The following is a 27,866-nucleotide window of genomic DNA, read 5'->3' as shown; positions in this document are numbered from 1 at the left end:
AGTGTTTCCCCGAACTTACCCTATGGGTCTGAACAGGATGGAGCTTTTGAAGTGTTTTGATCTTCAAAGAGAGATAGCTGGACTCCCATATATAGTATATAATTAGCTTAGACCATTGCATTGACAAGGCCCAGTTTTCTCTTTGCAAGGCCATGTGTCTGAATGTGGCCCTCCATCCTTGAAATTATGTGCTGTGGTCAGACTGACAGCATGTGACATGCAGCTTTTCCACCACCCCTTGTAAAGAAGAAAGTCAATCAAATATTTCCCCTATTAAACTTGCCCATAACTTTGCTCTTTTCCTATTAGATAACATTTTAAAATATACTAAAGTAACACTAAAGAATTATACTTTATTAAATAATATAAAGAAATCAATTCGATATGGCCTCTGCCCTATAACCATACACCCACTGTATATTTTTTTCTACACAGGCATTTGGTACAATAGCTATTCAGTTAGCACATCATAGAGGAGCCAAAGTGATTTCAACAGCATGCAGCCTTGAAGATAAGCAGTGCCTTGAAAGATTCAGACCTCCCATAGGTGGGTAATATTACGAGCACAGACTTTAAAACAGGAAATTTTGAAGGAAAATCACCTTTAAAAATGTACTTGTAAAACTAAGTACAAAATCCCTGGCCAGGTGCCGTGGCTCACGACTGTCACCTCAGCACCTTGGGAGGCCAGGGTAGGGGGATTGCTTGAGCCCAGGAGTTTGAGACCAGCCTGAGCAACATAGAAGACCTCATCTATACATAATCTTAAAAAAAAAAAAAAAAATTTGTAAAATCCCAAATGAAAGTCAGTTTCAAAATGCAGTGTATGTGCTATCTCCCAATTTACTTTTTTTTTTTTTTTTTTTTTTGAAACAGGGTCTCACTGTGTCACCCAGCTGGAGTACAGTGGCACAATCATGGCTCACTGCAGTATGGACCTCCCAGGGGTCAGGTGATCCTCCCACCTCAGCCACCTGAGTAGCTGGGACTACAGGCATATGCCATCACGCCCAGCTAATTTTTTGTATTTTTTGTAGAGACGAGTTTAGCCGTGTTGCCTAGGCTGGTATCAAACTTCTGAGCTCAAGCAATGCACCCACCTTGGCCTCCCAAAGTGCTGGAATTACAGGCATGAGCCACCATATCCAGCCCCAATTTACTTAAGTGATAGTTTTAATTTTAATTATTTATGTTTTTTTTAAACTTACATTTTTCAACGTTTTTTCCTGTTTGCCCCATTGTTTTCAACAATTTACTTAACTTTGAATTAGGTGAACTTTGATGCAGTTTAGAAACCCCTGATGCAGGCTGGGTGTGGAAGAACTAGAGACAAGCCTCAGAGAACTAGCTTCTCCAAGGATATACACCTAGTAAAGGACTGGAATGAGATTTGAACCCAGGCCTGTCTGACAGTAAAGCTCACATTATTTCCATTGTTACATGATGCTTGTGACAGAGATAACCAAGAAGTAGAAGGAAGGCAATACAGGGGCTGGAGAAAGGAGGAGAAAAGGAAAAAGAAGAGATTTGAAAATAGAATGGAGAAAGAGCACAGGCTGGGCGTGGTGGCTCACATCTGTAATCCCAGCACTTTGGGAGGCCAAGGCGGGTGGATCACTTGAGGTCAGGAGTTCAAGACCAGCCTGGCCAACGTGATGAAACCCCATCTCTATTAAAAATACAAAAATTAGCTGGGCGTGGTGGCAGACGCCTGTAATCCCAGCTACTCAGGAGGCTGAGGCAGGAGAATTGCTAGAACCTGGGAGATGGAGGTTACAGTGAGCCGAGATCGTGTCAGTGCACTCCAGCCTGGGCAACAGAGCAAGAGTCTGCCTCAAAAAACAAAACATGAATGGACCGGGCACAGTGACTCACACCTGTAATCCCAGCACTTTGGGAGGCCGAGGCGGGCAGATCATGAGGTCCAGAGATCGAGACCATACTGGCTAACATGGTGAAACCCGTCTCTACTAAAAATACAAAAAAAAAAAATCAGCTGGCGTGGTGGCGGGCACCTGTAGTCCCAGCTACTTGGGAGGCTGAGGCAGGAGAATGGTGTGAACCTGGGAGGCGGAGCTTGCAGGGAGCCGAGATCGCATCACTGCACTCCAGACTGGGTGACAGAGCAAGACTCCATCTCAAAAAAAAAAAAAAGCATGAATGGTATGAAAAAAAAGAACACGAATGAAGGGAAATTTTCTTATTTGTTAATTTGCCTTTCCTAGATTGCTTTGTCCCCCTTTCTCTTTTGTCCTCTTCCTCCTTGCCTCCAAATCCTAGATTACTCTGTTGGACTACACCACTAATCTGAGCAGCTCTAAGAGGAATTCTCTTCAGCTAGAAGGTGTTAAAAGATACAGAAAGGAAATATAAACATGTTGTTATTTGCCAGTTCAAAATTCTGAGAATTATTTTTAATTCTGTCAATAATTTATATTCTATTAATATGATACTACTAATATCCTTTAATGCAGCCAGTTAAAATCTGTTTAATTTTTACTGACTCACCTAAAAATCATGTTCCTTTTCCTTAGCTTTAAGATTTTCCTTCATTTGGGAGAGTAAGTGGGGAAGAGAGGGAGATTTCTATGACTGAGAAAGGGTGAAACAGCGTCTAGTAGATAATTACCATATTATACAAATACAGACTGTCCCCAGCTGACAGTGTTTCGATTTAGGATTTTTTAAATGTTACGATCGGTCTATTGGGGTATAGAGTGCATTTTTGACTTACAGTGGGTATATTGGGATGTAGCCCATCGTAAAGATGAGCATCATCTGTATATTTTTATGCTTTTTAGCTCTAAAGACTATTAAATATGAACATACTTGAGAAACTACTTAATCTAGCTGGGGGCGGTGGCTCACCCTGTAATCCCAGGGATTTAGGAGGCCAAGGCAGGAGGATCACATGAAGCCAAGAGTTCAAAAATAGCTTAGGAAACATAGCAAGACCCTCTCCCTACAAAAAAATTTGAAAAATTAGCCAGGCATGGTGGCAGGTACCTGTAGTCCTAGCTACTTGGGAGGCTAGGGCAGGAGGATTGCTTGAACCCAGGAGTTCAAGGCTGCACTGGGCTATGATCACACCACTGCACTCCATTCTGGGCAATGGAGTGAGACCCTGTCTGAAAAAAAAAAAGAAACTGACTTAATCTTCCAGTTCATGTTGTATTATATATGTACCTCTGTGTTTTCAGATTCCTCATTCTGGCAACATATCCTATAACTGTAGAGAATAGTGCTCTGTGTCAACAGACCAGCCTTGGGTCACCTTCTCCACAAAATGTTCACATTTTAGTTTTATTAAATATACAAGTCTCTTCATTTAGACTGCTATATCCCATATTGGGTTAAATGAGAAAAAGTATAATTTAAATTGACTTTCTCCCTTTAAATTCAGTAATTGTTTGAATTGCTTAACTCATTTCAAGAATAGATATTTATTTGCTTTTCTTTTTCTTTTTCCCTGATTTGTTTGTGTTGATCACATAGAGAACAGTACAATTGCCTGATTTCCTGTCCTTTACAGCCCGAGTGATTGATGTATCTAATGGGAAAGTTCATGTTGCTGAAAGCTGTTTGGAAGAAACAGGTGGCCTGGGAGTAGATATTGTCCTAGATGCTGGAGGTAGGTACCGTATGAAATTAGTAGCCTGTGTAGTTTTTTTAGTTTGATGAACTTAAGAAAAAAAATTTAACCAGGGCATAATTATTAATGCACTTATTAAACTGGATGTTCAGTTTTAGGTTTTGTTTTTAACTAAAGACTTTTTCATTTAAATTGGAACTTCCACTTTATTCTCATTGTAAGCACTGTGTGTAAGAGAGAACATGCTTATCTTTTACAGTGTAGACTAGGGGTGTCCAATCTTTTGGCTTCCCTGGCCACATTGGAAGAAAAATTGTCTTAGGCCACACATAAAATACACTAACACTAACGATATCTTATGAGCTAAAAAAAAAACTCAAAAATGTCTTATAATGTTTTAAGAAAGTTACGGATTTGTGTTGGGCAGCATTTAAAGCCATCCTGGGCAGGCTGCAAGTTGGACAAGCTTGGTGTAGACATTAGAGTAACAAATGACATATCGCTACAAGAAATCTAGAAACATGGCCTCCTCAGTGGCTCCCAGAAAACACAGCATCATTGTGATGCCTTTTCAGTCCCATCTTCTGTGTGTGGCTGCCTTCGATTGGATAGTTGACTTCTGCAGTCTCTATTTGTAAAATATCAAAATTTGTTCCAGTTTCACTTTTCTTGAATGTTTTTAGTTTAACCAGTATTTATTTAACACTTACTCTGAACACACTTAAGTAAGAGCATGACTTCTAAAGGATAGGCTTTACAAGCCTGCAAAGTGCTTCTATTTATACTTTGGTAGGATTTATCTTCTAATGTGAGAATCATGGATGAATGTGGTTATGACTATCGTGTGGTTTTTTAAACCAGTATTTTCTAAGATTTGAAAATAGCTCAGGAAAATCTGTCAGTGGAAGTAAATACATACTTTATTGCATCATTTTTTCACATGGACATTTCAGTAATTATGTTAAGACTATCTTGAGTCTATGAGTTTTTTAATTGGGAATCAATTCATCTCACTATATTAAGCTATCAGTGTTAATTGTCAGATTTGGTTATGTGTTACGTTACCTTGCCTGGTTTTCAAATGAAGATAGACTTTTTATCTTTATTTATTTCTATAATAAATAGATTTACAATAAATTATAATTAAATGTAGAATAAATTTTATAATCAGTTTAATGCAAAAAGTAGATTTTAAGGTATCAGAATACATTGTGTGTTGCTTTTTCTAAGAAAAATATTTCCTCATTCGTACATTAAAAAGTAAAGAGGGCTGGGTGTGGTGGCTCATGCCTGTAATCCCAGCACTTTGGGAGGCCGAGGCGGGCGGATCACGAGGTCAGGAGATCGTGACCATCCTGGCTAACACGGTGAAACCCCGTCTCTACTAAAAATAAAGAAATAAAAAAATTAGCCAGGCATGGTGGCGGGCGCTTGTAGTCCCAGCTACTTAGGAGGCTGAGGCAGGAGGATGGCGTGAACCCGGGAGGCGGAGCTTGCAGTGAGCCGAGATCGCGCCACTGCCCTCCAGCCTGGGCGACAGAGCAAGACTCCGTCTCAAAAAAAAAAAAAAAAAGTAAAAAGAGTGCCAGACACAGTGTCCTGTGCCTGTAGTCCCAACTACTCATGAGGCCGAGGCTGGAGGATTGCTGGAGTCCAGGCCAGCCTGGGCAACATAGTAAGACCTTGTCTCTAAATAAATAAGAACTTGTTTGAAGAATACATTTTTGTCAGATTATTATAAAATATATTTCTTCTCTCTTTTTTTAAAACTGTTCCCTTGCAAGTGAGATTGTATAGTAAAGATGATGAACCAGCTGTAAAACTACAACTACTACCACATAAACATGATATCATCACACTTCTTGGTGTTGGAGGCCACTGGGTAACAACAGAAGAAAACCTTCAGGTATTATCAGAAACCATAAAGCATTACCATTACACCAAAGGGGTGTAATTAACAAACAATAATGCCTAAGTTATTTGAGGCAAGGTATGACTAAATTAGTATAAAATCTGGGCCAGGCATGGTGGCTCACACCTATGAGTCCAGCACTATGGAAGGCCAAGGCGGGCAGATCACTTGAGGCCAGGAGTTCAAGACCAGCCTGGCCAACATGGTGAAACCCCATCTCTACAAAAAATATAAAAATTAGCCAGGCATGGTGGCACAGGCTTATATTCCCAGCTCCTTGAGAGACTGAGGGCTGAGGCATGAGAATTACTTGAACCTGGGAGGTGGAGGTTGTAGTGAGCTGAGATTGTGCCACTCCACACCAGCCTGGGTCACAGAGTGAGACTGTCTCAAAAAAAAAAAAAAAAGAAAAAATCTGAAACATAAAGAAATTAAGCTTTTTTTTTCCATTCCATATTTTATATCAGAAAGAAATGTAGCTTTTTTTTTTCACTTTAGCAACATGTTGGCCAAAATGTTGAAATACTGTCTAGTAGAGACATCCTTTCAGTGACGATGAAGTGTAATTTTATTTAGTGATTTAGACGTGACTTACGAATTTATTTTATTTTATTTTTTTATTTTTTGGAACAAAGTTTTGCTCTTGTTGCCCAGGCTGGAGCACAATGGCACGATCTCAGCCCACTGCAACCTCTGCCTCCCAGGCTCAAGCGATTCTCCTGCCTCAGCCTCCTGAGTAGCTGGGATTACAGGCGCCCGCCACCACGCCCAGTTAATTTTTGTATATTTAGTAGAGACGGGGTTTCACCATGTTGACCAGGCTGGTCTTGAACTTCTGACCTCAGGTGATCCACCCGCCTCGGCCTCCCAAAGTGCTGGGATTACAGGCGTGAGGCACCACGCCGGCATGAATTTTTAATAGTAGATAGCATTTTTTCTCGGTAACATTGTTGACATACACTTAGCAAAATATTTCTATATAAAATTATCACAATTTCCTAATTATTCAAATTGGAATTACTATATATGTTTATGTATCTCTCAAGGTTATATTTTTCAGCATTCTAGTTACATATTTACATGACGGCTGATATGCAAATACCCTAATTCTCACCTACCAATCTTCACTGATTTTCCAACACCCTCATGAAGATGGCCAGAAAAGACACACACACCCCCCTACCACTTCACCACCAGGATTCTAGATTGGCCTTGCATCTGCCATATACTTATCACCTCACTGTTTCTTCATTTTGGACCATGAAATAGAAAATATTATCGTTTACATGTTATTAAAGTTTATGTGCATATTTTTGTGATTTGGACATCATTTACTTTGTGTAGAAGTTTTTCTGACTCAAGATACCAGTCATCCTGCTGTTAAAGTCACAATAATTGATTAGTCTTTGTTTCATTCTATCCAAGTTGGATCCTCCAGATAGCCACTGCCTTTTCCTCAAGGGAGCAACGTTAGCTTTCCTGAATGATGAAGTTTGGAATTTGTCAAATGTACAACAGGGAAAATATCTTTATATCCTTTTTATCGACTGATTGAGTTTCTGGCTTGAAACCTTGTACTGTACTAAGTTCTTTCATTACGATAATAGGAAATAATAATAGCAGTTAAGTTTCCTTAAGTATGCCAAACAGTGTTCCAAGTGCCTTGCAAGTATTAATTTAAACATTAAAACAACCTTTTGAGATGTAAGTACTGTTATCATCCCCATTTCACAGGTGAAGAATCAAGAACAGAGATGTTGATACAGACTCAAGGACGCAGCAAGTGACAGAGCAAGAATCACACTCAGGCAGTCTTTCTCCTTTCTGAATGGAGATGAGCCATAAGATACGTGGAAGATTTTGTTTTTAACCTGACATTAAGGAAAGTACACATCACCTTGAAAGGTTGAACACTTACTCCTATGATGGTGCCATTGCACAGAAACATTTCAGAATACTTTTCTAAATTAAAGAGTTTGTGGAGTGTTTTATAAATATCAATGCTAGGAAATCTTTATCAAATGAAGATGGGTTTGACTTTTTGAAATAAAAGTCATTCAGAGATAAGTCTGGTGTGATTGAAGCCAAATCATTCCAGTTGAGTAAAAATAATAAAAAGTTTGGAATATACAAACAATTTCAAAAAGAAAGGTCCAAACCTCTTTAGAGTAGGATCAACTTAAGAATTCCTTTTATTTCTAAAATGACTGGTTTAGAGGCAGCAGCACTTGGTAAAAGTTTTAATGTATTGGATTAAAAAAATAAGTTATCATTACTTGATAGAGCATATGTGTGTGTCTGAAGAAAGATTTACATAGCCTTACACTTGTCTCTACTGAATATCATACTTTACATTTCTTAAATGTGTCTAGTCATATATGTGTGATATGTATAAAGGCCAGTTCCCTCCAGGAGCAATGACAGACTTTATTTGGAGCTTTAAGGTAGTTATGTAGGCCGGGCGTGGTGGCACATACCTGTAGTCCCAGCTACTCATGAGGCTGAGGCAGGAGAATTGCTTGAACCTGGGAGGCGGAGGTTTCAGTGAGCCGAGATCGCGCTACTACACTCTAGCCTGGTGACAGAGCGAGACTCCATCTCAAAAAAAAAAAAAAAAGTTATGTAATTAGTATACTGCATGTATGAAGTTTTAAGGAGTAGATTTCAAAACCCCTTCATGTAGTGAATGTATGAGTTTAAAGATATTTCTGATTAAATATTTCCTATTAAATTTGAAAATTAGATTTAACTTTCTAAAAGGATTTTTAATTAATTTCATTTTTTAAAAAGGTACATGAGTTGGCGCAGTGGCTCACGCCTCTAATCCCAGCACTTTGGGAGGCCGAGGTGGGGGATCACGAGGTCAGGAAATCGAGACCATCCTGGCTAACATGACGAAACCCCGTCTCTACTAAAAATACCAAAAAAAAAAAAATTAGTTGGGCGTGGTGGCACGCACCTGTAGTCCCAGCTACTCCGGAGGCTGAGACAGGGGAATTGCTTGAACCCAGGCGGTGAAGGTTGCAGTGAGCTGAGATCGCGCTGCTGCACTCCAGCTTAGCTACAGAGCGAGACTCTGTCTCAAAAAAAAAAAAAAAAAGTATATGTCCAATCCAATAACATTGTAATTATTTGGAATGATGCTACAGTGGAGAATACCATGTGGCTATTAAAAGTAACATTAGTTAACAAAAGTAACATTAGTTAACATTAGAATACTATGTAGCTATTAGTTTTGATTTTTTTTTTTTTTTTTTTGAGACAGAGTCTCACTCTGTTGCCCAGGCTGGAGTGCAGTGGCATGAGCTTGGCTTACTGCAACCTCCGACTCCTGGGTTCAAGCAATTCTCCTGTCTCAGCCTCCTGAGTAGCTAGGATTATAGACATGTGCCACCACACCTGGCTAATTTTTTGTATTTTTTAGTAGATACGGAGTTTCACCATGTTGGTCAAGCTGGTCTCAAACTCCTAACCTCAGGTGATCCACACACCTCAGCCTCCCAAAGTGCTGGGATTACAGGCATGAGCCACCGGTCCCAGCCGTAGCTATTAGTTTTGAATCTTACATGTTGGAAACTAGACTGACTGCTTTGCTTATAGTATATAACTTAATTCTCTCAAACCACCTCTCCTGATGAGAAGGCAATTTTAACCTATTCGACAAATCCTTGGACCAAGTTGAAACATGACGTGTATATGAAATACTGTACATTTTCCAGAATCAGAAATACATGCTTTGCACACAGGTGAGAATTTTATTAACAGCAGTAGGAAGGGAACTTGCAGGGATGTGAATTAGTAAATTTATATTCTTTAGTTTCCTTTTAAAAATATTTTTAGGCCAGGTGTGGTGGCTCACGCCTGTAATCCCAGCACTTTGGGAGGCCAAGGTGGGCGGCTCACGAGGTCAGGAGATCGAGACCATCCTAGCGAACATGGTGAAACCCCGTCTCTACTAAAAATACAAAAAATTAACCAGGCATGGTAGCAGGCACCTGTAGTCCCAGCTACTCGGGAGGCTGAGGCAGGAGAATGGCATGAACCCGGGAGGCGGAGCTTGCAGTGAGCTGAGGTCGTGCCACTGCCCTCCAGCCTGGGCGACATAGCGAGACTCTGTCTCAAAAAAAAAAAAAAAAAATGTTTTAAATGACTTATATTTTCTAATTTGCATTTTCTTTTTTTTCTTTTTTTTTTGAGACGGAGTCTCGCTCTGTCACCAAGGCTGGAGCGAAGTGGCGCCATCTCGGCTCACTGCAACCTTTGCCTCCCAGATTCAAGCAATTCTCCTGTCTCAGCCTCCCAAGTAGGTGCATGCCACCACGCCCAGCTAATTTTTGTATTTTTAGTAGAGGCAGGATTTCACCGTATTGATCAGGCTGGTCTCGAACTCTTGACCTCAGGTGATCCATCTGCTACAGCCTCCCAAAGTGCTGGGATTACAGGCGTGAGCCACCGTGCCCAGCCCTAATTTGCATTTTCTAAAGTCCTGAATCATACTGTAGTCCTCACTTGTGCACACCCTCCTCATTCATACAAGCTAAGTTGCTGCTTGTGATTTAACAGAGACATCTCCTTCCAACTGTGTCATTCTAGGCCATAAATAATTCAGAAGTACTGGCAATTACATAGAATCTTGATCTTAGTATTATAATTTCAATTAAATTAGCAAGATAGATTTTTTCTTTGATTTTTACATCATTTTCTGATTCTCTCAGTGACATACAGTCAGCCCCCTGTATCTGAGGGTTCCACATCCAGGGATTCAACCAATCAAGGATCAAAAATATTTGGAGGCTGGGGGCAGTGGCTCATGCCTGTAATCCCAACACTTTGGGAGGCTGAGGCAGGAGGATGGCTTCATCTCAGGAGTTTGAGACCAGCCCAGGCAACATAGGGAGACCCTGTCTATATAAAAATAAAAATAAATTAACCTGGTGTGGCGGTGAATCGCTGTGGTCCCAGCTACTTGGGAGGCTGAGGATCACTAGAGCCTGAGAAGTTGAGGCTGCAGTGAGCCATGATCATGCCACTGCACTCTAGCCTGGGCCACAGAGGGAGCTCCTGTCTCAAAAAAAAAAAAAAAAACTCTGAAAAAGTAATAATACAATTCAAAAAAAAACAAAAAAATACAGTATAACCACTATCTACATAGTATTTACATTGCATTAGGTATTATAAGTAATATAGAGATGACTTAATGTATAATGGAGATGTGCCTCGGTTATATGCAAATACTATGCCATTTTTTTTTCTTCCTTTTTTTTTTTTCTTTTGAGACAGGGTGTTGCTCTGTTGCCCTGGCTGGAGTGCAGTACTCATTCCAGCTCACTGTAACCTCAAACCCATGTGCTCAAGGGATCCTCCTGCCTCAGCCTCCCTAGCAGCTGGGGCAACAGGCACATGCCACCATGCCTGGCTACTTTTTAAATTTTTTGTAGAGAGCCTTGTTTCCCAAGCTGCTGCACTATTTTCTATAAGGGACTTGAGTATCTGGAGATTTTGGTCTTCATGGGGGTCCTGGAACCAATCCCTCATGGATGCATGAGGGATGATTGTATATCATACACACACACACAGTTTACTGGCTTCTGCAAACAAATTTTGAGCCTATTACCAACGAGCCTGGTCAACAAATCTACATCTAAAGTAAGATATATACTTGCTAAAATTGTTTTTAACTAAAAATGCCATATGTAGTATAAAAATGAAAACTAGACACTATTTCATTCACATCCATTGAGATAATAGTGGTGAGCACTTAGGATAAGCACCAGGCTTGACTTGCTGCTCTTGTCACTTGTCCTTGGAAATTCAGGCTCTATTACACCACCAACTCTCAAAACATTTCCCTGTTGTAGAGCTAAACTTGACGTCCTACAGAATTTCTCTAACTTAACATGTTGAGTCTCTGAGACTGCAAAACTTGAAACAAGAGAAAGTGGCCTGCCTGGCATCCTCTGCTTATTGAATGGTTTTATTTAATTCTCCTTTACATTGCCACCTTAACAATCCTTCCAGCTACGTATCTTAAAGGATGTGATGGAGAAGTTATCAACTGGTGTTTTCAGGTACGCTAAAGTAACCAAATCATTGTTCTTGTTTGTTTTTCTATTTTCAGAGAGCTAAGGCAGGCAGTCCCACTTTTATTTTAGCTCTCGCCATGTACCTGTTGCCTCCATATTTTATTATTAGGTTGGTGCAAACATAATTGTGGTTTTTGCCATTGAAAGTAATGGCAAAAACTGCATTTACTTTTGCACAGATCTTATATTTCATTTAAATAGCTGCTCTTTAATATTTATCAAAGTGTATCTGGTGGTACACCAGTAGGTACTCCCAGGGATAGAAGTGGCTTGTGAGTTTGCCTCACTCCATCATGTAGTGTACCTCACCCTTTGCTTTTCCTCATCACCCCTCCCAAAGCAACTTGAAGTAACCAATAGCTTGAAGGAGAGAAAACCATGGTATATTTGTTTAAAGTTGAATATGTTTATCACTTATAAAAGAGGGAGTAGGCCAGGCGCGGTGGCTCACGCCTGTAATCCCAGCACTTTGGGAGGCTGAAGCGAGTGAATCACTTGAGGTCAGGAGTTCGAGACCAGCCTGGTCAACATGGCAAAACCCTGTCTCTACTAAAAAATACAAAAATTAGCTGAGCGTGGTGGCGAGCACCCATAATCCCAGCTACTGGGAGGCTGGGGCAGGAGAATTGCTTGAACCTGGGAGGTGAAGGTTGCAGTGAGCCAAGATCACACCATTGCACTCCAGCCTGGGCAACAAGAGAAACTCCGTCTCAAAAAAAAGAGGGAGTAAATTAAGTAGATAATTTTTTTCCTTCAAAACTTAACCACTTTTAACATTGGAAACACTAATGGACCAATTTGTTTGAATTACTTAAAGTAACAGACTTGAGGCTGGGTGCAGTGGCTCACGCCTGTAATCCCAGCACTTTGGGAGGCTGAGGTGGGTGGATCACTTGAGGCCAGAAGTTCAAGACCAGCCTGGCCAACATGGTGAAACCCATCTCTACTAAAAATACAAAAATTAGCCAGGCTTGATGGTGCATGCCTGTAATCCCCGCTACTCAGGAGGCTGAAGTATGAGAATCGCTTGAACCCGGGAGGCGGAGGTTGCAGTGAGCTGAGATTGTGCCACTGCACTCTAGCCTGGACGAGAGAGCCAGACTCTGTCTCAAAGAATCAATTAATACAGTAATAGATTTGAGCACTAGCATTTGTCATATACCACCCTGTTTGTTCTACTTATCTTTAACTAGACCTGACATTTCTAATTTCATTCCTTCTCAGACCTCAGTTGGATGAACCCATTCCACTGTATGAGGCAAAAGTTTCCATGGAAGCTGTTCAGAAAAATCAAGGAAGAAAAAAGCAAGTTGTTCAATTTTAATTTTCTTCTTTCTCAGACCTCATTCGGATGAACATATTCCAGTATTTGAAGCCAGAATTTTCTTTGGAAATTGTTGAGAAAAACCAAGGAAGATAAAACAAGTTGCATTTTTAAGCACGTTTCCCTGCTAAGACAAGATGCTCAGTTGACACATTTGAAAAGTGTTTGAAAAATTCTTGTGCAAATGATCAAGATAATTCTATAATTAACATCTTAAGGGAATTTTCTAAAAACCTTTTCATTGTTTCTATATATTTTGCCCCTGCTATAAAATTCCTTCCATGAAGAAAACTGCCGCTTTCAGCAAAAGCCACACTACTCTTGATAAAGCTGTTGCAGGCCTTTGCTAAGCTATCAAAGTAACGTATTAATTTTGTATCAACTCCGTTCTCAACACCTTCCTTAATAAGTCTTTGCTGTCATAATTTAAGCATTTGAGTATATTTTGAAGTCTTAAAGGACCTAGCCCATAGGCACTTAAATTGTGTGTTTTCAACTATTCATTCACTCCGGCTTTCCCCAGGATCAAAGAAGATCCCATTAACTTGCAAGTGGCAGCTGCCTGGAAGGCTGAGATGACCAGGCACTGGGAACGGGGAAGGGAGGGTTGTCGGTAGGCTGCGCTGGCATAGGAAGCGTGCTGACGTCTTATCTGAGTTCTCTGTTTGAGGGTTGAGGAAGGTGGCCTAGTCCCCTCTCCTCGCCTCTTGAGAGCAGTAGCCACTGCCCTCTTAAGTTTATGGAAGCAGCAGCCCATCGCCGCAGCTCGTTTGTTTCCTTTTCATCCAGGCGCCAAACCCCGGGCTGATCACATCCCTGCTGTGGGCTTAAATAGAGTTAAGCTATTTCGGTGCCCCACAGGGTAGTGCACATCAGCGCCCTGGATCGCACGCTTTCCAGAAGCGTCGCTGAACCTGGCGACTGGACTCTGGCCGAGGACCTGGCAGAAGCGCCAGGACAGTGGGCGTTGACGGCCACCAGGGATCGCGGCCGCGGGCTGCGTCTCGCGGGCTGCCCACTGCGCATGCTCCGCTCGGAACCGGCGGGGGCGGGGACGGGGCCGCGTCGGGGGCGGGAGCTCGGCGCGGCGCCACGTCAGGGGCGGGCCCGGCGCGCGCGGGAAGTCTCTGCGGAGCGGCAGGCCAGCCTCAGTCGCCGCGCGTCATGGCCCTCTCGGTGCCCGGCTACTCACCGGGCTTCCGAAAGCCGCCCGAAGTAGTGCGGCTCCGACGGAAAAGGGCCCGGAGCCGTGGAGCTGCCGCCTCCCCGCCCCGTGAGCTGACGGAGCCGGCGGCCCGTCGAGCCGCCCTGGCGGCGGGGCTGCCCCTTCGCCCTTTCCCTGCTGCGGGGGGCAGAGGCGGCGGCGGCGGCCCGGCCACTGCCCGGAGGAACCCGTTCGCCCGCCTGGATAACCGACCGCGGGTCGCCGCGGAGCCCCCCGACGGGCCGGCCCGCGAGCAGCCGGAGGCGCCGGGCCCGGTGAGTGTCTTGTAGCCTGGCCGTCAAGGGGCTCTTGTCTTTCGTGGGTTGAGCCAGCTGTGAATCGGGGACGGAAAGTCCTCGCGTTCGAGGCAAGGAAATGGGCGCGAAGACTTCGGCCGCCCGTGGCCTTAGGGTACCCCGCGCTGGGAGCCGCGACTCTGGCAAGGCCGGGTTTGTGGGAAGAGCGCGCCCCTGGCTGCCCCGCTGCGGGCTGTGCTCACGGGACGCGTTCCCGAGGAAAGTGAGGGGGCCCCAGAGAGCAGCGAGGAGCCCCTTGGAGAGGACTTAGAGGTGACTTGGAAAAGAGCTCGAAAAACCCTGAGAGCCCCCATCTTGCAAGGACGCTGTTCGATGGAGCAGGTGACAAGCCCTGCTTCCCGCGTGATTCAGGGCCTCCCTTCTCTCACGCACTCCAAATTATTCTGGGGATGGGGGAATGTCGAGGATTTGTGGGGTCAGAATTCACTAGCATTTGTCTTACCCAAAGCCTTTTGGATCTTTCGGTTTGAAACGCCGGTCCTTGTTCCCCTCAATTTTGATACTAAAGTTCAGACACAAAACTCAAGTGTTGAAACTCATAGATTGGATGGGATGCGTCTGAATTTGGATGCACTTGCATTTATTTAGAAACGTGTATGCCAGGTGAGGCTCTGTACATATTTAACGCAAACTTCAGCATCCTTTAAATTTTAAAGGACAATATATTTAACCTCAGTTTTTAGATTCTAATCAAGAAAATGATTTGCTATGGGAAGAGAAGTTTCCTGAAAGAACAACTGTTACTGAATTACCCCAGGTAATACTTTTTAAATATCATTAGAATGTGTATTTGTATAAACTTTTTTTCATAGCTAGGATTTGAGCCTATTTTTAAAAATACATTTATACTTCTCAGAAGCATTTTGCTAGGAAAGTAGTTTTACAGAGAGGCTTGATCATCTCTACCAGGGATGAAAATACTGCATCAGCCAAGGTAAAGGAGTTGGTTTAATACAGTAATGATGACTGTAAAGGTAGCCAGCGCTAAAATAGGCCTAATAGACGTGGGGGTTTTCTTTTACTCTCTAACAGTTTTTAACACTCTTCTTTGGGCAGTTGACTTCTCCAGCTCATCACTCAGAGCCAGCCCTCCTGGCCCACCTCCACAGGTTGTGGCATAGCACTGAACCTCGTTGCTCTCCTCCCGTAACACACACACGTTTCCATTCCCCAACTACTACTATTGTGCTGTGTAGTTTGATAAATGCGGTTTGTCCTAATGGGAACAGGCTAGAAGAGTTCTCCAAGACCCAGTTTCTCTTGTAAATAAGTGACCTTGTTATGGTCTATCCAAGATAGTTCCCCCTTCTCTGATATTTTATTGTGATATAAAAGAATCCTTGGCTGGGCACAGTGGCTCATGCCTGTAATCCCAACACTTCGGGAGGCTGAGGCAGGCGGATCACACCTGAGGCCAGGAGTTCGAGAACAGCCTGGCCAATATGATGAAACCCCCGTCTCAATTAAAAATACAAAAAAATTAGCCAGGCGTGGTGGGGCACGCCTGTAGTCCCAGCTACTCGGGAGGCCGAGGCACGAGGGTCGCTTGATCCCAGGCGGCAGAGGTTGGTACTGAGCCGAGATCACACCACTTCACTCAGCCTAGGCGACAGAGGGAGACTCCGTCTCAGTTTAAAAAAAAATTTTTTTTTGTATTGTGGAGAACGTTGACCTGAAGCAGACAGGTTGAGGGGAAATATTTGAAGTCAGGAAATGTTTCTTAAATATGGGCTTTGTTAGCCCTGGATGCAGAGTTTCAGAAGCTTAAAAGATCCAAAATGTTTTAACACTTGGAATATTTCTACTTCAATACAAACATCTATACTACCATAAAGAATGTAAAAACTAAAAAGTGAAATCTGCTCCTCCACCACCCCTACCCCCAACAACAAATTCCCGCTTCCCATAGGTAACCATGGTTAAAAGTTTAGTGTGACTCCTTTCAGACTTTTTTACAGTGTGTAATATATTTTTCATGTTATTTATTATACAGTTTATATGATTTTTACTTTTCAGTGATCATGAGTATGTTAGCTGATAAAATCTTTAGGTTGAAGGTTTTTTCTTGATACTCGACTAATTTTTGTATTCTTTGTTTTCTAAAGACTTCACATGTATCATTCTCCGAGCCTGATATTCCATCCTCAAAAAGTACTGAGTTACCTGTGGACTGGAGTATTAAAACGCGACTCCTTTTCACCTCTTCTCAACCCTTTACCTGGGCAGATCATTTGAAAGCACAGGAAGAAGCTCAAGGTCTTGTCCAGCATTGTAGGGCAACAGAAGTTACTTTGCCTAAAAGTATACAGGTAACTCTGAAATAAAATAGTTATGTGTTAAAGTAACAAATTAAGCGTGAAATGCTCTCCTTTGCAAAATAGCAAATACTGCCTTCCATTAAGTTTTTCTTTGGAAATTTAAAGATACAAAGACTTAGGAAATTTTGTCTTTCCCAAATGGTGCTTATGGTGCTTTCATACCTTTTTTTTTTTTAAGTCAGATTGAGTAACTGCTCATACATTTAGAGACTTGTCCTGCAAATTAGTCAGTGTTGGAGGCAAAAATTGTTAAATTATTTTTCTCTAAGGCTTTTTGAGAAAGAAAATACAAAGAAAGAAGTGAAAAGCAATTGGGTGGGATTGCAAGGGCTGATGGATTTACAGATTTTCTTACCTGTATAAGAAAAATTTTATAAATTTTGTGGAGTTTGTGAGTTCTAGAATGGTTTTAGAGAAATACATTTTGATTATTTTAAAGCATCAACTCAAAACTGGGAGGCTGGGCATAATAGCCCATGCCTGTAATCTCAGCACTTTGGGAGGCTGAGGTATGAGGATTGCTTGAGACCAGCCTGAGTAACGTAGTGAGACCCCATCTCTACAAAAAAAAAAAAAAAAAAATTAGCTGAGCATGGTGGTGGGTGCCTATAGTCCCAGCTACTTGGGAGGCTCAGGTGGGAGGATTGTTTAAGCCCAGGAGGTCAAGACTGCAGTGAGCTCTGATTGTGCCACTGTACTCTAGCCTCAGTGACAGAGTGAGACTGTATCTTCAAAAAATTTTTTTAAAGTCTCAAACTAGGTTAAAAAGGATTACCCTGAAAAAGGTCTTGGTATATTATACATCTTTTCAATAAATAGATTAGGATGATTTGTGATTTGCCATATCAGTGTTTACTGGCTACTTTTAAAACAGCATTTTGGAGAGAGGGTTGGATGTAGTGTTACCTACACACACATGCCTACCCCTATTCCTCATGATAAAAAAGGTAGTCATTGTCCTTAAGGATGGTAGAAACAGGCAAATGTTCCCATCTATGTTTAAATGTTCTGATACTACGGCTTAACATTACATCTGGCTCAAATAAGGATAAACTATGTTTTCGTTCCTATAACAGTTATTAATGCTTTCCTATAGAAAGCAATAAAGATTCTTAGACCTAAGTGTTTGGTATATATTGTCTTTAATAAAATTCTCTATTTCTCAATGGGCAAAAACTGCCCACTGTCACCTTTGGATTTTAGGATCCCAAACTCTCCACTGAGCTCCGTTGTACCTTCCAGCAGAGCCTTATCTATTGGCTCCACCCTGCTTTGTCTTGGCTACCACTGTTCCCTCGTATTGGAGCTGATAGAAAAATGGCTGGAAAGACAAGTCCTTGGTCAAGTGATGCAACCCTGCAGCATGTTTTAATGAGTGACTGGTAAGATTAGTAAGAGAAACTTGTATAATTCAATAGTGAATTTTATTTTAGCAGCATTCTCTATAATATTTGTGACTGGATACGTTAATGGCAGAAGGGTATCTAGATCCTTGTGAATTTTATCTGAACCTGTTAATAACCAACATGTAAACTGTTTACTTTTTTTTTTTTTTTTTTAGCTGTTAGTCATTCTTTACCTAATTGTGGTAGAATGTATATGTGTTGGTTAAATATATACAGACAGACAGGCCGGGTGCGGTGGCTCACACCTGTAATCCCAGCACTTTGGGAGGCCGAGGCAGGCGGATCACAAGGTCAGGAGATTGAGACCATCCTGGCTAACACGGTGAAACCCCGTCTCTACTAAAAATACAAAAAAAATAGCCTGGTGTGGTGGCGGGCGCCTATAGTCACAGCTACTCGGGAGGCTGAGGCAGGAGAATGGCGTGAACCCGGGAGGCAGAGCTTGCAGTGAGCCGAGATTGCGCCACTGCACTCCAGCCTGGGCGACAGAGCGAAACTCCGTCTCAAAAAATATATATATATATATATAAAGCCTGGGCAACAGAGCGAAACACCGTCTCAGAAAAAAAAAAAAATATATATATATATATATACACAGACAGACACACACACACACACACACAGCGAAACTCCGTCTCAAAAAATATATATATATACACACACACACACACACACCCCCACACACACCCACACCCCTAATTCTTTAATGCTACTTCTTGTCAGTCTCTGCTTCCTTTTTTATCAGCAGCTCAGAGAAAGTCAGCAAGCAATTCTCAATTAAGTTTTGTTTAAAGAAAAAATAAGTGTTTAAGTGGTATACACTGTTTATTAAAGTATTGAGAAGTCATCAGCGAGTCCTCATAACCAATTTCAGTCCTTTAAAGCTAAGTCATACGTAACCACAAAAATTCAAACCATTATCTAAAATATTTGTGTTGTGTTTTAAACCAGGTATCAAACTGAATTATACAAAATTATAAACATTGCATTAAATGTTTAATAACACCTTAAGAAAATTTTTTTACTTTATAGGTCTGTGAGCTTTACTTCTCTATATAATTTGCTGAAGACAAAACTTTGCCCCTATTTCTACGTTTGTACCTATCAGTTTACTGTCCTGTTCCGAGCAGCAGGATTAGCTGGAAGTGACTTAATCACAGCTCTCATATCTCCAACAACTCGAGGTTTAAGAGAAGCTATGAGAAACGAAGGTAAAAGTTTAGGTTTAAAGTGAGAATACTCTACTATATAGTAAACCTATTTTAGCCTAAAAGCTATTTAAATTTAAAATGCCTTTTACCAGTTGATTAGCAACATTAAGAAATATATTATTTCTTTATTTCTGGTTTTTTTTCCCTCCCCCACAATTATTTAATCCAGCAGTCCCCAAACTTTTTGGCACTAGGGATCAGTTTCATGGGCAGTGGGGAGGGTGGTTTCGGGATGAAACTGTTACATATCAGATGATCATTCTTTTTTTTTTTTTTTGAGATGGAGGCTCGCTCTGTCACCCAGGCTGGAGTGCAGTGGCGCAATCTCGGCTCACTGCAAGCTCTGCCTCCTGGGTTCAAGCCATTCTCCTGCCTCAGCCTCCCGAGTAGCTGGGACTACAGGTGCCTGCAACCACGTCTGGCTAATTTTTTGTATTTTTAGTAGAGACGGGGTTTCACCGTGTTAGCCACAATGATCTCAATCTCCTGACCTCGTGATCCGCCCGCCTTGGCCTCCCAAAGTGCTGGGCTTACAGGCGTGAGCCACCGTGCCCGGACAAGATCATCATTCTTATAAGGAGGGCACAACCTAGATGCCTCACATGCGCAGTTCACAGTAGGATTCGTGCCCCTATGAGAATCTAATGCGACCACTGATGTGACAGGAGATGGAGCTCAGGCAGTAATGTTCACTCGCCAGTCGCTCACCTCCTGCTGTGCAGCCCGGTTTCTAACAGGCCACAGGCCAGTACCAGTCCACAGTCCAGGGGTTGAGGACTCCTGATTTAAACTGTTCCTTCCAGATAGTGTTCTCTGATCTCTAAAATAAAACACATATTGGGCCAGATAGTCACTATCTGGATATACTCTTCTAGAAATTCTTCTATAGTACCAATTACCCCTTTAATAACAAAATTTTCAAACTGAGTAAACCCATTAGTGGAACATGAAATCTATTTAATGGGCCCAATCAGTACTTTTTCAAAAAGTGAACTGGAATACAATATCATTTATGAAAGAGTGTTACATGTATGTGTTGTTTCCCGAACCTCTTTCAAGGAGATATGTTTTATGCATGTATGTAGGTTTGTGAAGAAAGCTTGAAAACTCTACTGCCTTAATAGATCATTTGTAAAAACTAACATTTCAAATTTTGTACACTCTAAAAGTACAGCATGCCTGTTAAATACTTTAAATGAAAACTCAGTTACATTTTTTTTCCTCATATAGGTATTGAATTTTCTCTGCCTTTAATAAAAGAAAGTGGCCATAAGAAGGAGACAGCATCTGGAACAAGCTTGGGATATGGGGAGTATGTGATTAAAATAACTTTTTATATCATCCACTGACTTATGGACTCATGAAATAGATTTGCACAGGAACAGCTTTGTGAAATAGAGACTCTAACTGTAGCAATTTCCTAGGGAGCAAGCCATCAGTGATGAAGATGAAGAGGAAAGTTTTTCCTGGCTGGAAGAGATGGGTGTGCAAGATAAAATTAAAAAGCCAGACATACTATCTATCAAGCTGTATCCTTTCAGTTGTTGTTAACTAGAATTAATTTTCATTGAATGACGTTAGTGAGAAGTTTAACATTGGCAGTTTTATATGACTGTAATCTTAAATTATCTTCAGGTCATATTAAAACTAATTCTCCATTGTAATATTAAATAAGCCCCTAAGTATCAGTAAATGGTGAACTATTAAACCTTTTTTAATCAAAACGTTCAATTATGATTTTGGGAGAATAGGTGTGTTTTGACTAAAGAAGAAATTAGGTTTAGGTGTCAGTTTGTAGCAAATTCAGATTGTTAACGTTTTGATTGAAACATATGCCTTATGATTCGGTAAAGAGAGGTAGCAAGAGGATTTCCATTTCATTATGGAGAAAAGGAGTCTTGGGTGATTCAGAATCAAGATAACTGCTTTCCACATTAGGTGAGATTTGCTTTTGCAATTTCCTTGATCGTCATCTTCAGGCGTAAAGAGAAACATGAAGTACAAATGGATCACAGACCTGAGTCTGTTGTGTTGGTAAAAGGAATCAACACCTTTACATTGCTCAATTTTTTGATTAACTCTAAGAGTTTAGTTGCTACCTCAGGTCCACAGGCAGGACTTCCTCCAACCCTCTTGTCCCCTGTTGCTTTCCGAGGTGCCACAATGCAAATGCTTAAGGTAATAAAAATCTGCATAACCTAGCTTTTAAGAAGTACTCTACTTTGATAGGATAAATTATTGATTTAAAAAAAAACCTCCTAGCATTTTTACTTGGTACATATTTTCCTTTTGCTTTCCTCCCATTAAAAAAAGAAACAAAAATTATATAAGATGGTTACATCAAAGAAATTATGTGGAAATATATAAATTATATGAAATCCTTTTTACTTTCTTTTCGAGATGGAGTCTTGCGCTGCTGTCCAGGCTGGATGGAGTGCAGTGGCGTGATCTCAACTCACTGCAACCCCTGCCTCCCGGGTTCAAGTGATTCTCGCGCCGTGCCTCAGCCTCTTGAGTAGCTGGGATTACAAGCACACACCACCAAGCCTAGCTATTTTTTTTGTTTTGTTTTTTCATGTTTGTTTTTGTTTTAAGAGGGAGTCCCACTCTGTCACCGGCTGGAGTGCAGTGGTGCGATCTCGGCTCACTGCAACCTCCAACTCGGGTTCAAGCTATTCTCCTGCCTCAGCCTCCCAAGTAGCTGGGGTTACAGGTGGGCACCACCACGCCCAGCTAATTTTTGTATTTTTAGTATAGATGGAGTTTCGCCATATTGACCAGGCTGGTCTTGAACTCCTGGCCTCTTTTTAAATTATACGAACATGTATTTTCTTTTTTTAGTTGGGGAGACAGGGTCTTGCTGTAGTGCAGTGGCACAGCTCACTGCAACCTCAACCATGTGGGCTCAAGTGAAATTCCTGCCTCAGCCTCTCGAGTATCGGACCACAGGACTGCCATGCTTTTTTTTTTTTTTTTTTTTTTTTTTGAGATGGAATCTCACTCTCACACAGGCGTGTGCCACCACACCTGGGTAATTTTTTTTTTTTTTTTTTTTTTTTTTAATTGTAGAGACGGGTTTTCACTATGTTGGTCAGGGTGGCTCGAACTCCTGACCTCATGATCTGCCCTCCTTGGCCTCCTAAAGTGCTGGGATTACAGGCATGAGTCACCACACCTGGCCGCCCTGCATTCATTCATTCATTCATTCATCTGTTTAGAGACGGAGTCTTGCTCTGTCACCCAGGCTGGAGGGCAGTGGCTGAATTTTGGCTCACTGCAAACTCTGCCTAACGAGCTCAAGTGATTCTTCAACCTCTGCCTCCAGGGCTCAGGCGATTCTTCTGCCTTAGCTTCCCAAGTAGCTGGGACTATAGGCTCACACCACCATGCCTGGCTAATTTTTTTGTATTTTTAATAGAGACGAGGTTTCACCATGTTGGCCAGGCTGGTCTTGAACTCCTGACCTCAAGTGATCTGCCCACCTTGGCCTCCCAAAGTGCTGGGATTATAATCATAATAAATTATACATGTAAATAGAAAATACATGCTAAATCTTAGCAATAAAATTGAATGGATTTTAAATTTTTGTTTTTCCGGTAGTCTGCATTGACAGTGTATTACTAATTCAGATAAAATACTGTATGAAAAAATGGTATTCTCTGGAATATACTTCACCTGAAAATCTCTTAATATGGAGAGGTTGCTGAAAATTTACTAAGTATTTGTACTCACATAGCATTGTTTAGATGTCTTCGGAAATAGTTTTGTTCCTAATTGTTAGAGGAAACCCCAAATGGAAATATGTTGAACATATTTTTGGCTAGGCAAAAGGTTGAGAGATGATCATAATTTTCCTTTTCTTTACATTTTCATGAAGGCACGAAGTGTAAATGTGAAGACACAAGCTCTTTCTGGTTACAGAGACCAATTTAGTTTGGAGATTACAGGTCCTATCATGCCTCATTCTGTGCATTCGCTGACCATGCTGCTCAGATCTTCACAGAGTGGATCTTTCTCTGCAGTACTGTATCCACACGAGCCAACTGCTGTATTTAACATCTGCCTGCAAATGGACAAAGTACTTGATATGGTAAGTAGACACCTATGAGCAGACTGTTTTAAGTTGTAGTTTCCTCAGACTAGCTAGAGGGAAATTGAGTAATTTATGCTGAGTCACTATTGTGTTTCAAGTAGTTAAACTGTTACTTAATTATGAATTACTAGAGGAAGGAATAATGTCTGTAAGTTGTTTACGTGAGGTAGCGTTCATGAATTCAGTCCAAGTACAATTTTTTTTTTTTTTTTTTTTTGAGACGGAGTCTTGCTGTTGCCCGGGCTGGAATGCAGCGGTGCGATCTCGGCTCACTGCAGCCTCAGCCTCCTGGGTTCAAACAATTCTCCTGCCTCAGCCTCCCAAGTAGCTGAGATTACAGGCATGTGCCACCACATCTGGCTATTTTTTGTATCTTTATTAGAGATGGGGTTTCACCATGTTGGCCAGGCTGGTCTTAAACTCCTGACTTCAGGTGATCTGCCCACCTTGGCCTCCCAAAGTGTTGGGATTACAGGCTTGAGCCACGGCGCCCGACCACAGTCCAAATAGTTTTAACAGTGACTGAAGAACTTCCCATTCCAAAAAGGGGCAACTTTTTCATTTCCTCTTGGATCCAAACTCAATAGTACCTGATTCCTTTATAGTTTAAGGAAACGATTCACTGTGGGTATTTAACCATATTTGCCTTTAATTTTGAACATACTTAAGATTTTGAGTTAGAATTAAGACCTTTAAAATTGTCTCATGCATCTCAGTTGGCTAGACTTATAAAAATAACCATTAATATTTTGGGATTTTGTCAATACAAAAATTCTTAGGATCAACTTCTGTTGATAGGATGAATCACATTAATGAGCCATTTATTTGTCAGTCTCCATAGTAATTATTTAAAACTCTTCTGTGTTTAAAGACTAATGTGCTTTTTACTGACTTGTACACACATTTCCACAGGAGGTTGTTCATAAGGAGCTTACTAACTGTGGTTTGCACCCTAACACTCTGGAGCAACTTAGTCAAATACCATTACTTGGGAAATCATCTTTACGGAATGTGGTGCTGAGAGACTACATTTATAATTGGAGATCCTGAACACCAAAGTAAGCCTAAAAGGAATCTTTGAGGAAAAAAGCCTTCTAGCAAGGAAATTCAAGATTCTTGAAGTTGAAGGAATATACTGAAATGTTTATAAACATAACTTTTATTACAGTAGCATCTAAGGTTTTAAATCAGTGTTTTACTATTTTCAGATTAGATTTTTAGATATAAAGATGAAAAACCCAGATAACTCAAATGAGGTATCTATATCCCTACAACCTAATTGTATATTGAGCAGAAACTGAATTAATATGTTTCCTTGCAAATGGGAAATCACATAGCAGTTACCCCATGGCATTGTGACTAATGGCATCAGAGCAAAAATATGTTACTTTACCATTTACCTAAGACTGTTAGCAGGTTCTTGTTTCATAAAGGTAGAAAATAAATATAGACAACAACATCTACTGAGCTAGCTGATTGGTGATGCTTCTACCTTAATATCTTTCCTACTGATTTATAATTCCTTTATTTTCACATATACTAAAACTTTTTAAATGTATGTTAATTCAGATAAAAAGGCATTTTGTATTCCACACAGAATAGTGTTAAGAATTGTGAAGTACACTGAGCTGTCATGGCAAAGTAGTATTTAATGTGCTTATGGGGGGGGTGTGTGTGGGTGTGTGTGTGTGTATGTGTAGGAGAGATTGTATAATTCACATTTTTAAAATAAAAGTGCTTAGAAATCAAAAGCATTGGGTAAAGAAATAATAGTATCTAAGTATTTGTTCACTTTATAACCCAGAAAATAAAACACCACGTTTATTCCAGAGAAGTTTGTATTTGGGCCTTAAGCTTTTGAAAATAAAGTTTAGAGACATAGCATATGAATACCACTGTAATACACGTGAAATATTCTATCGGACCCTAAAAATTAACATAAACTTTAACTTTCTCATAGTCAACAAAATAGTGGCTAGTTGCCAATTTTATTAGATAAGTTGGTTACAGCATTTTAATTATCATTTTACGTCTATCTAGGTGTAGCTGAAATTCAAAATGCACATCAAAGTAAAACTATATCACAACTCAATGCCATACTAAATGTACTTGGCCTCTGCAATAGAATTCTAGTCAGACATCATTTTTTACTCCCTTCTTATGACCCAAGTGGCTTTAACAGGAATGCAGGACTTAGTGCTGATTATCACACAACATACCACTTTCTTTCTAGAACCTCTACAAAATTTTGAGGGGAGATGGTGGCATTAGCCCTGTGGAACAGATCTTGATCATCTCAATAACACTGGCCCATTATCTGTCCAGCAGAACCCATTGTGAAATAGTACAAGGTGCACAGCCCTTCACTGATTACAGGCAAGTGTTACAGTAGCCTAGCCATAAGGAAGGGGAGTTACATCATAGTACAAAATACAGTATAAAAGCGTTATTTAACATTCCACACTGAAGATTACTCTGATGCCTTCAAACAGTCGTTTGGATGTTAGCCACTTAAACAAATACATCACTAAGGTAAACAATATAAACATACCAAAACCCTGTATGGTTAAATACAATTTCCATGGTACAAAAATCAAAGCCTGGAGATGTTTTTACAGATTGCTTTTTACACAATGTCTTAAATTGCCAAATATTTACAACATTAAAGAGGAAATACATTGTGATGCAGAGTAAAATTATCTGAAATGATTATTATAAAACCTCAATCTATCTACGTGAGGCACTCCTGAAGCAAGTGGCATTAGCCATGAGGTCCTTTGGTACAAGGCCCATTGCTTGAAGAACCACAGTAGCTGCTGTGGCTTTAGCATGCTTCTTATTAGGGCTGGCAAAGCTGGGCTGGTAAGCGCTTCCATTTATCAATACCTATTCAAGAAAAACATACAATTGGGCTGGTAAGGGCTTCCATTTCTCAATACCTATTCAAGAAAAACATACAATAAGAACAGCATCAAACTTTAATATCTATTAGCTTTGTATTTTTTCACTAAATGCTAGAAAAATAATTTACAAAAATATAAAACCCATACTATGTAAGTCAAATTATAATCTCAACCCAGAAGAATCAAATCATTTGGGAAAAGCGACTGCAAATTAAGAGCAGGTCTCCAAATTGAGAAAAAGACTGACAAAAGTATTAATTCCCCACATTCAACTAGAAAATAACAAATTGTATACTATATTTTGCCCTTTTTTCCAATTTTTTAAAAAATAGGACATTGACAAGTCATATTAAAGCACCCTTCAGTGTTTAAAAACCCCACCACTTAACTACAAATACAAACCCCCCACCCACGAACAGAATCTTAATCCTGTGATCATGTTTACCCCTCACCCTCTTAAGTCATCACATTAATAAATATATATAATTAATGCAGAAATTCATATTTACCCTAAAGAGAAAATGTTTGCGATGATCAGGGCCACTATCATGGACCAATAGAAATTCAGGTGGTTGCCACCTTCTCTTATTACAGATTTCCATCAAAGCAGACACAGGATGTTTGCCTGCAGAGGGGAGAAATACCCAGTTTTAAATTATTTCCACCAACTTCTGCAACAAATAATGAATTCACGGTGGGATTAGGGTAAGAGGAAATTCAAAAATGTGCTCTCACCTGACAGATCTTTCATTGCAGCAGAGAAGTTCCCAGACCTCTTTTGTGCTCTTTCTCCTACTGCAACAAGACCTTAAAAAAAAAAAAAATTGTTCACTAAATAAATTTCAAAGCACCACTTTAAAACAAAGATCCCTCTGTAGGAGTCTGAACCTCAAAATGTATGCCTTCAAATAAAATCAACAGATTCCTAGTACACTTGATTTCTCTATCAATCTTCTCTTTATTCTCTTTTACTGTTTTTCAGCATATAAATTTATATTTAATATTCATAGATCTTGGTATGAGAAATTGTAATAAATACCAAATGTAAACAGAAAACAAAAAGTTAAGTATGGCCAGGCACAGTGGCTCATGCCTGTTAATCCCAGCACTTTGGGAGGCCGAGGCGGGTGGATCTCCTGAGGTCAAGAGTTCGAGACCAGCCTGGCCAACATGGTGAAACCCCGCCTCTACTAAAGAAACAAAAATTAGCCGGGCGTGGTGGCGGGCGCCTGTAATCCCAGCTACTCGGGAGGCTAGGGCAGGAGAATCGCTTGAACCTGGGAAGCGGAGGTTGCAGTGAGTCAAGATCGTGCCACTGACAGCCTGGGCAACGAGCAAAACTCCATCTCAAAAACAGAAAAAAAATAGCTTATTGCCAAGTGATTTCTGCAGATTTACTGTCTCTTAAAAAAATAAGCTTCAGTTAAGACTCTTCCAAAAAAGGTTAGGATTTTAAGCCACCAAAAAGGTGAAAACGGTTGTCTCCAAATAAAATAGGTCCCT

The 27,866-nt window shown here is 40.7% G+C and overlaps 3 protein-coding genes across 9 annotated transcripts in view; 2 read left to right on the top strand and 1 right to left on the bottom strand.

Annotated features, from left to right (window-relative positions):
• Positions 1-13,393, top strand: part of CRYZL1 (crystallin zeta like 1) — a 51,424-nt gene extending 38,031 nt beyond the window's left edge. For 3 of the 5 annotated variants that reach the window (XM_054468748.2, XM_063659826.1, XM_054468749.2), the window contains 6 exons: positions 436-547; positions 3,533-3,631; positions 5,377-5,498; positions 6,930-7,035; positions 11,527-11,572; positions 12,812-13,393. In XM_054468748.2, coding sequence (XP_054324723.1) covers positions 436-547; positions 3,533-3,631; positions 5,377-5,498; positions 6,930-7,035; positions 11,527-11,572; positions 12,812-12,911 — 585 coding nt within the window. In that variant the 3' untranslated portion in view covers positions 12,912-13,393. Of the gene's footprint in view, positions 1-435; positions 548-3,532; positions 3,632-5,376; positions 5,499-6,929; positions 7,037-7,153; positions 7,261-11,522; positions 11,573-12,811 lie in introns of those variants that run through there. The other 2 variants (XM_054468750.2, XM_054468751.2) reach the window with 2 other exon arrangements.
• A 590-nt stretch (positions 13,394-13,983) lies between these two features.
• The window catches only part of DONSON (DNA replication fork stabilization factor DONSON), a 27,834-nt gene continuing 13,951 nt past the window's right edge, over positions 13,984-27,866 (top strand). The window contains exons 1-10 of one of the 2 annotated variants that reach the window (XM_054468743.2): positions 13,984-14,390; positions 15,109-15,189; positions 16,538-16,741; positions 17,954-18,132; positions 19,189-19,367; positions 20,598-20,679; positions 20,792-20,896; positions 21,347-21,545; positions 23,245-23,457; positions 24,373-24,518. In XM_054468743.2, coding sequence (XP_054324718.1) covers positions 14,076-14,390; positions 15,109-15,189; positions 16,538-16,741; positions 17,954-18,132; positions 19,189-19,367; positions 20,598-20,679; positions 20,792-20,896; positions 21,347-21,545; positions 23,245-23,457; positions 24,373-24,510 — 1,695 coding nt within the window. In that variant the 5' untranslated portion in view covers positions 13,984-14,075 and the 3' untranslated portion in view covers positions 24,511-24,518. Of the gene's footprint in view, positions 14,391-15,108; positions 15,190-16,537; positions 16,742-17,953; positions 18,133-19,188; positions 19,368-20,597; positions 20,680-20,791; positions 20,897-21,346; positions 21,546-23,244; positions 23,458-24,372; positions 24,922-27,866 lie in introns of those variants that run through there. The other variant, XM_054468744.2, reaches the window with a different exon arrangement.
• SON (SON DNA and RNA binding protein) overlaps positions 25,281-27,866 on the bottom strand; it is a 33,919-nt gene continuing 31,333 nt past the window's right edge. Inside the window, exons 10-12 of one of the 2 annotated variants that reach the window (XM_054468733.2) lie at positions 27,099-27,170; positions 26,873-26,988; positions 25,281-26,399 (exon numbers count right to left, since the gene is read on the bottom strand). In XM_054468733.2, coding sequence (XP_054324708.1) covers positions 26,340-26,399; positions 26,873-26,988; positions 27,099-27,170 — 248 coding nt within the window. In that variant the 3' untranslated portion in view covers positions 25,281-26,339. The remainder of the gene's footprint in view (positions 26,400-26,872; positions 26,989-27,098; positions 27,171-27,866) is intronic. The other variant, XM_054468732.2, reaches the window with a different exon arrangement.

The sequence above is a fragment of the Pongo pygmaeus genome, chromosome 22, assembly GCF_028885625.2.
Source record: "Pongo pygmaeus isolate AG05252 chromosome 22, NHGRI_mPonPyg2-v2.0_pri, whole genome shotgun sequence".
NCBI lineage: Eukaryota > Metazoa > Chordata > Mammalia > Primates > Hominidae > Pongo > Pongo pygmaeus.
The sequence above is the reverse complement of the archived record's forward strand: the minus strand, read 5'-3'. Positions and strand labels throughout refer to the sequence as shown.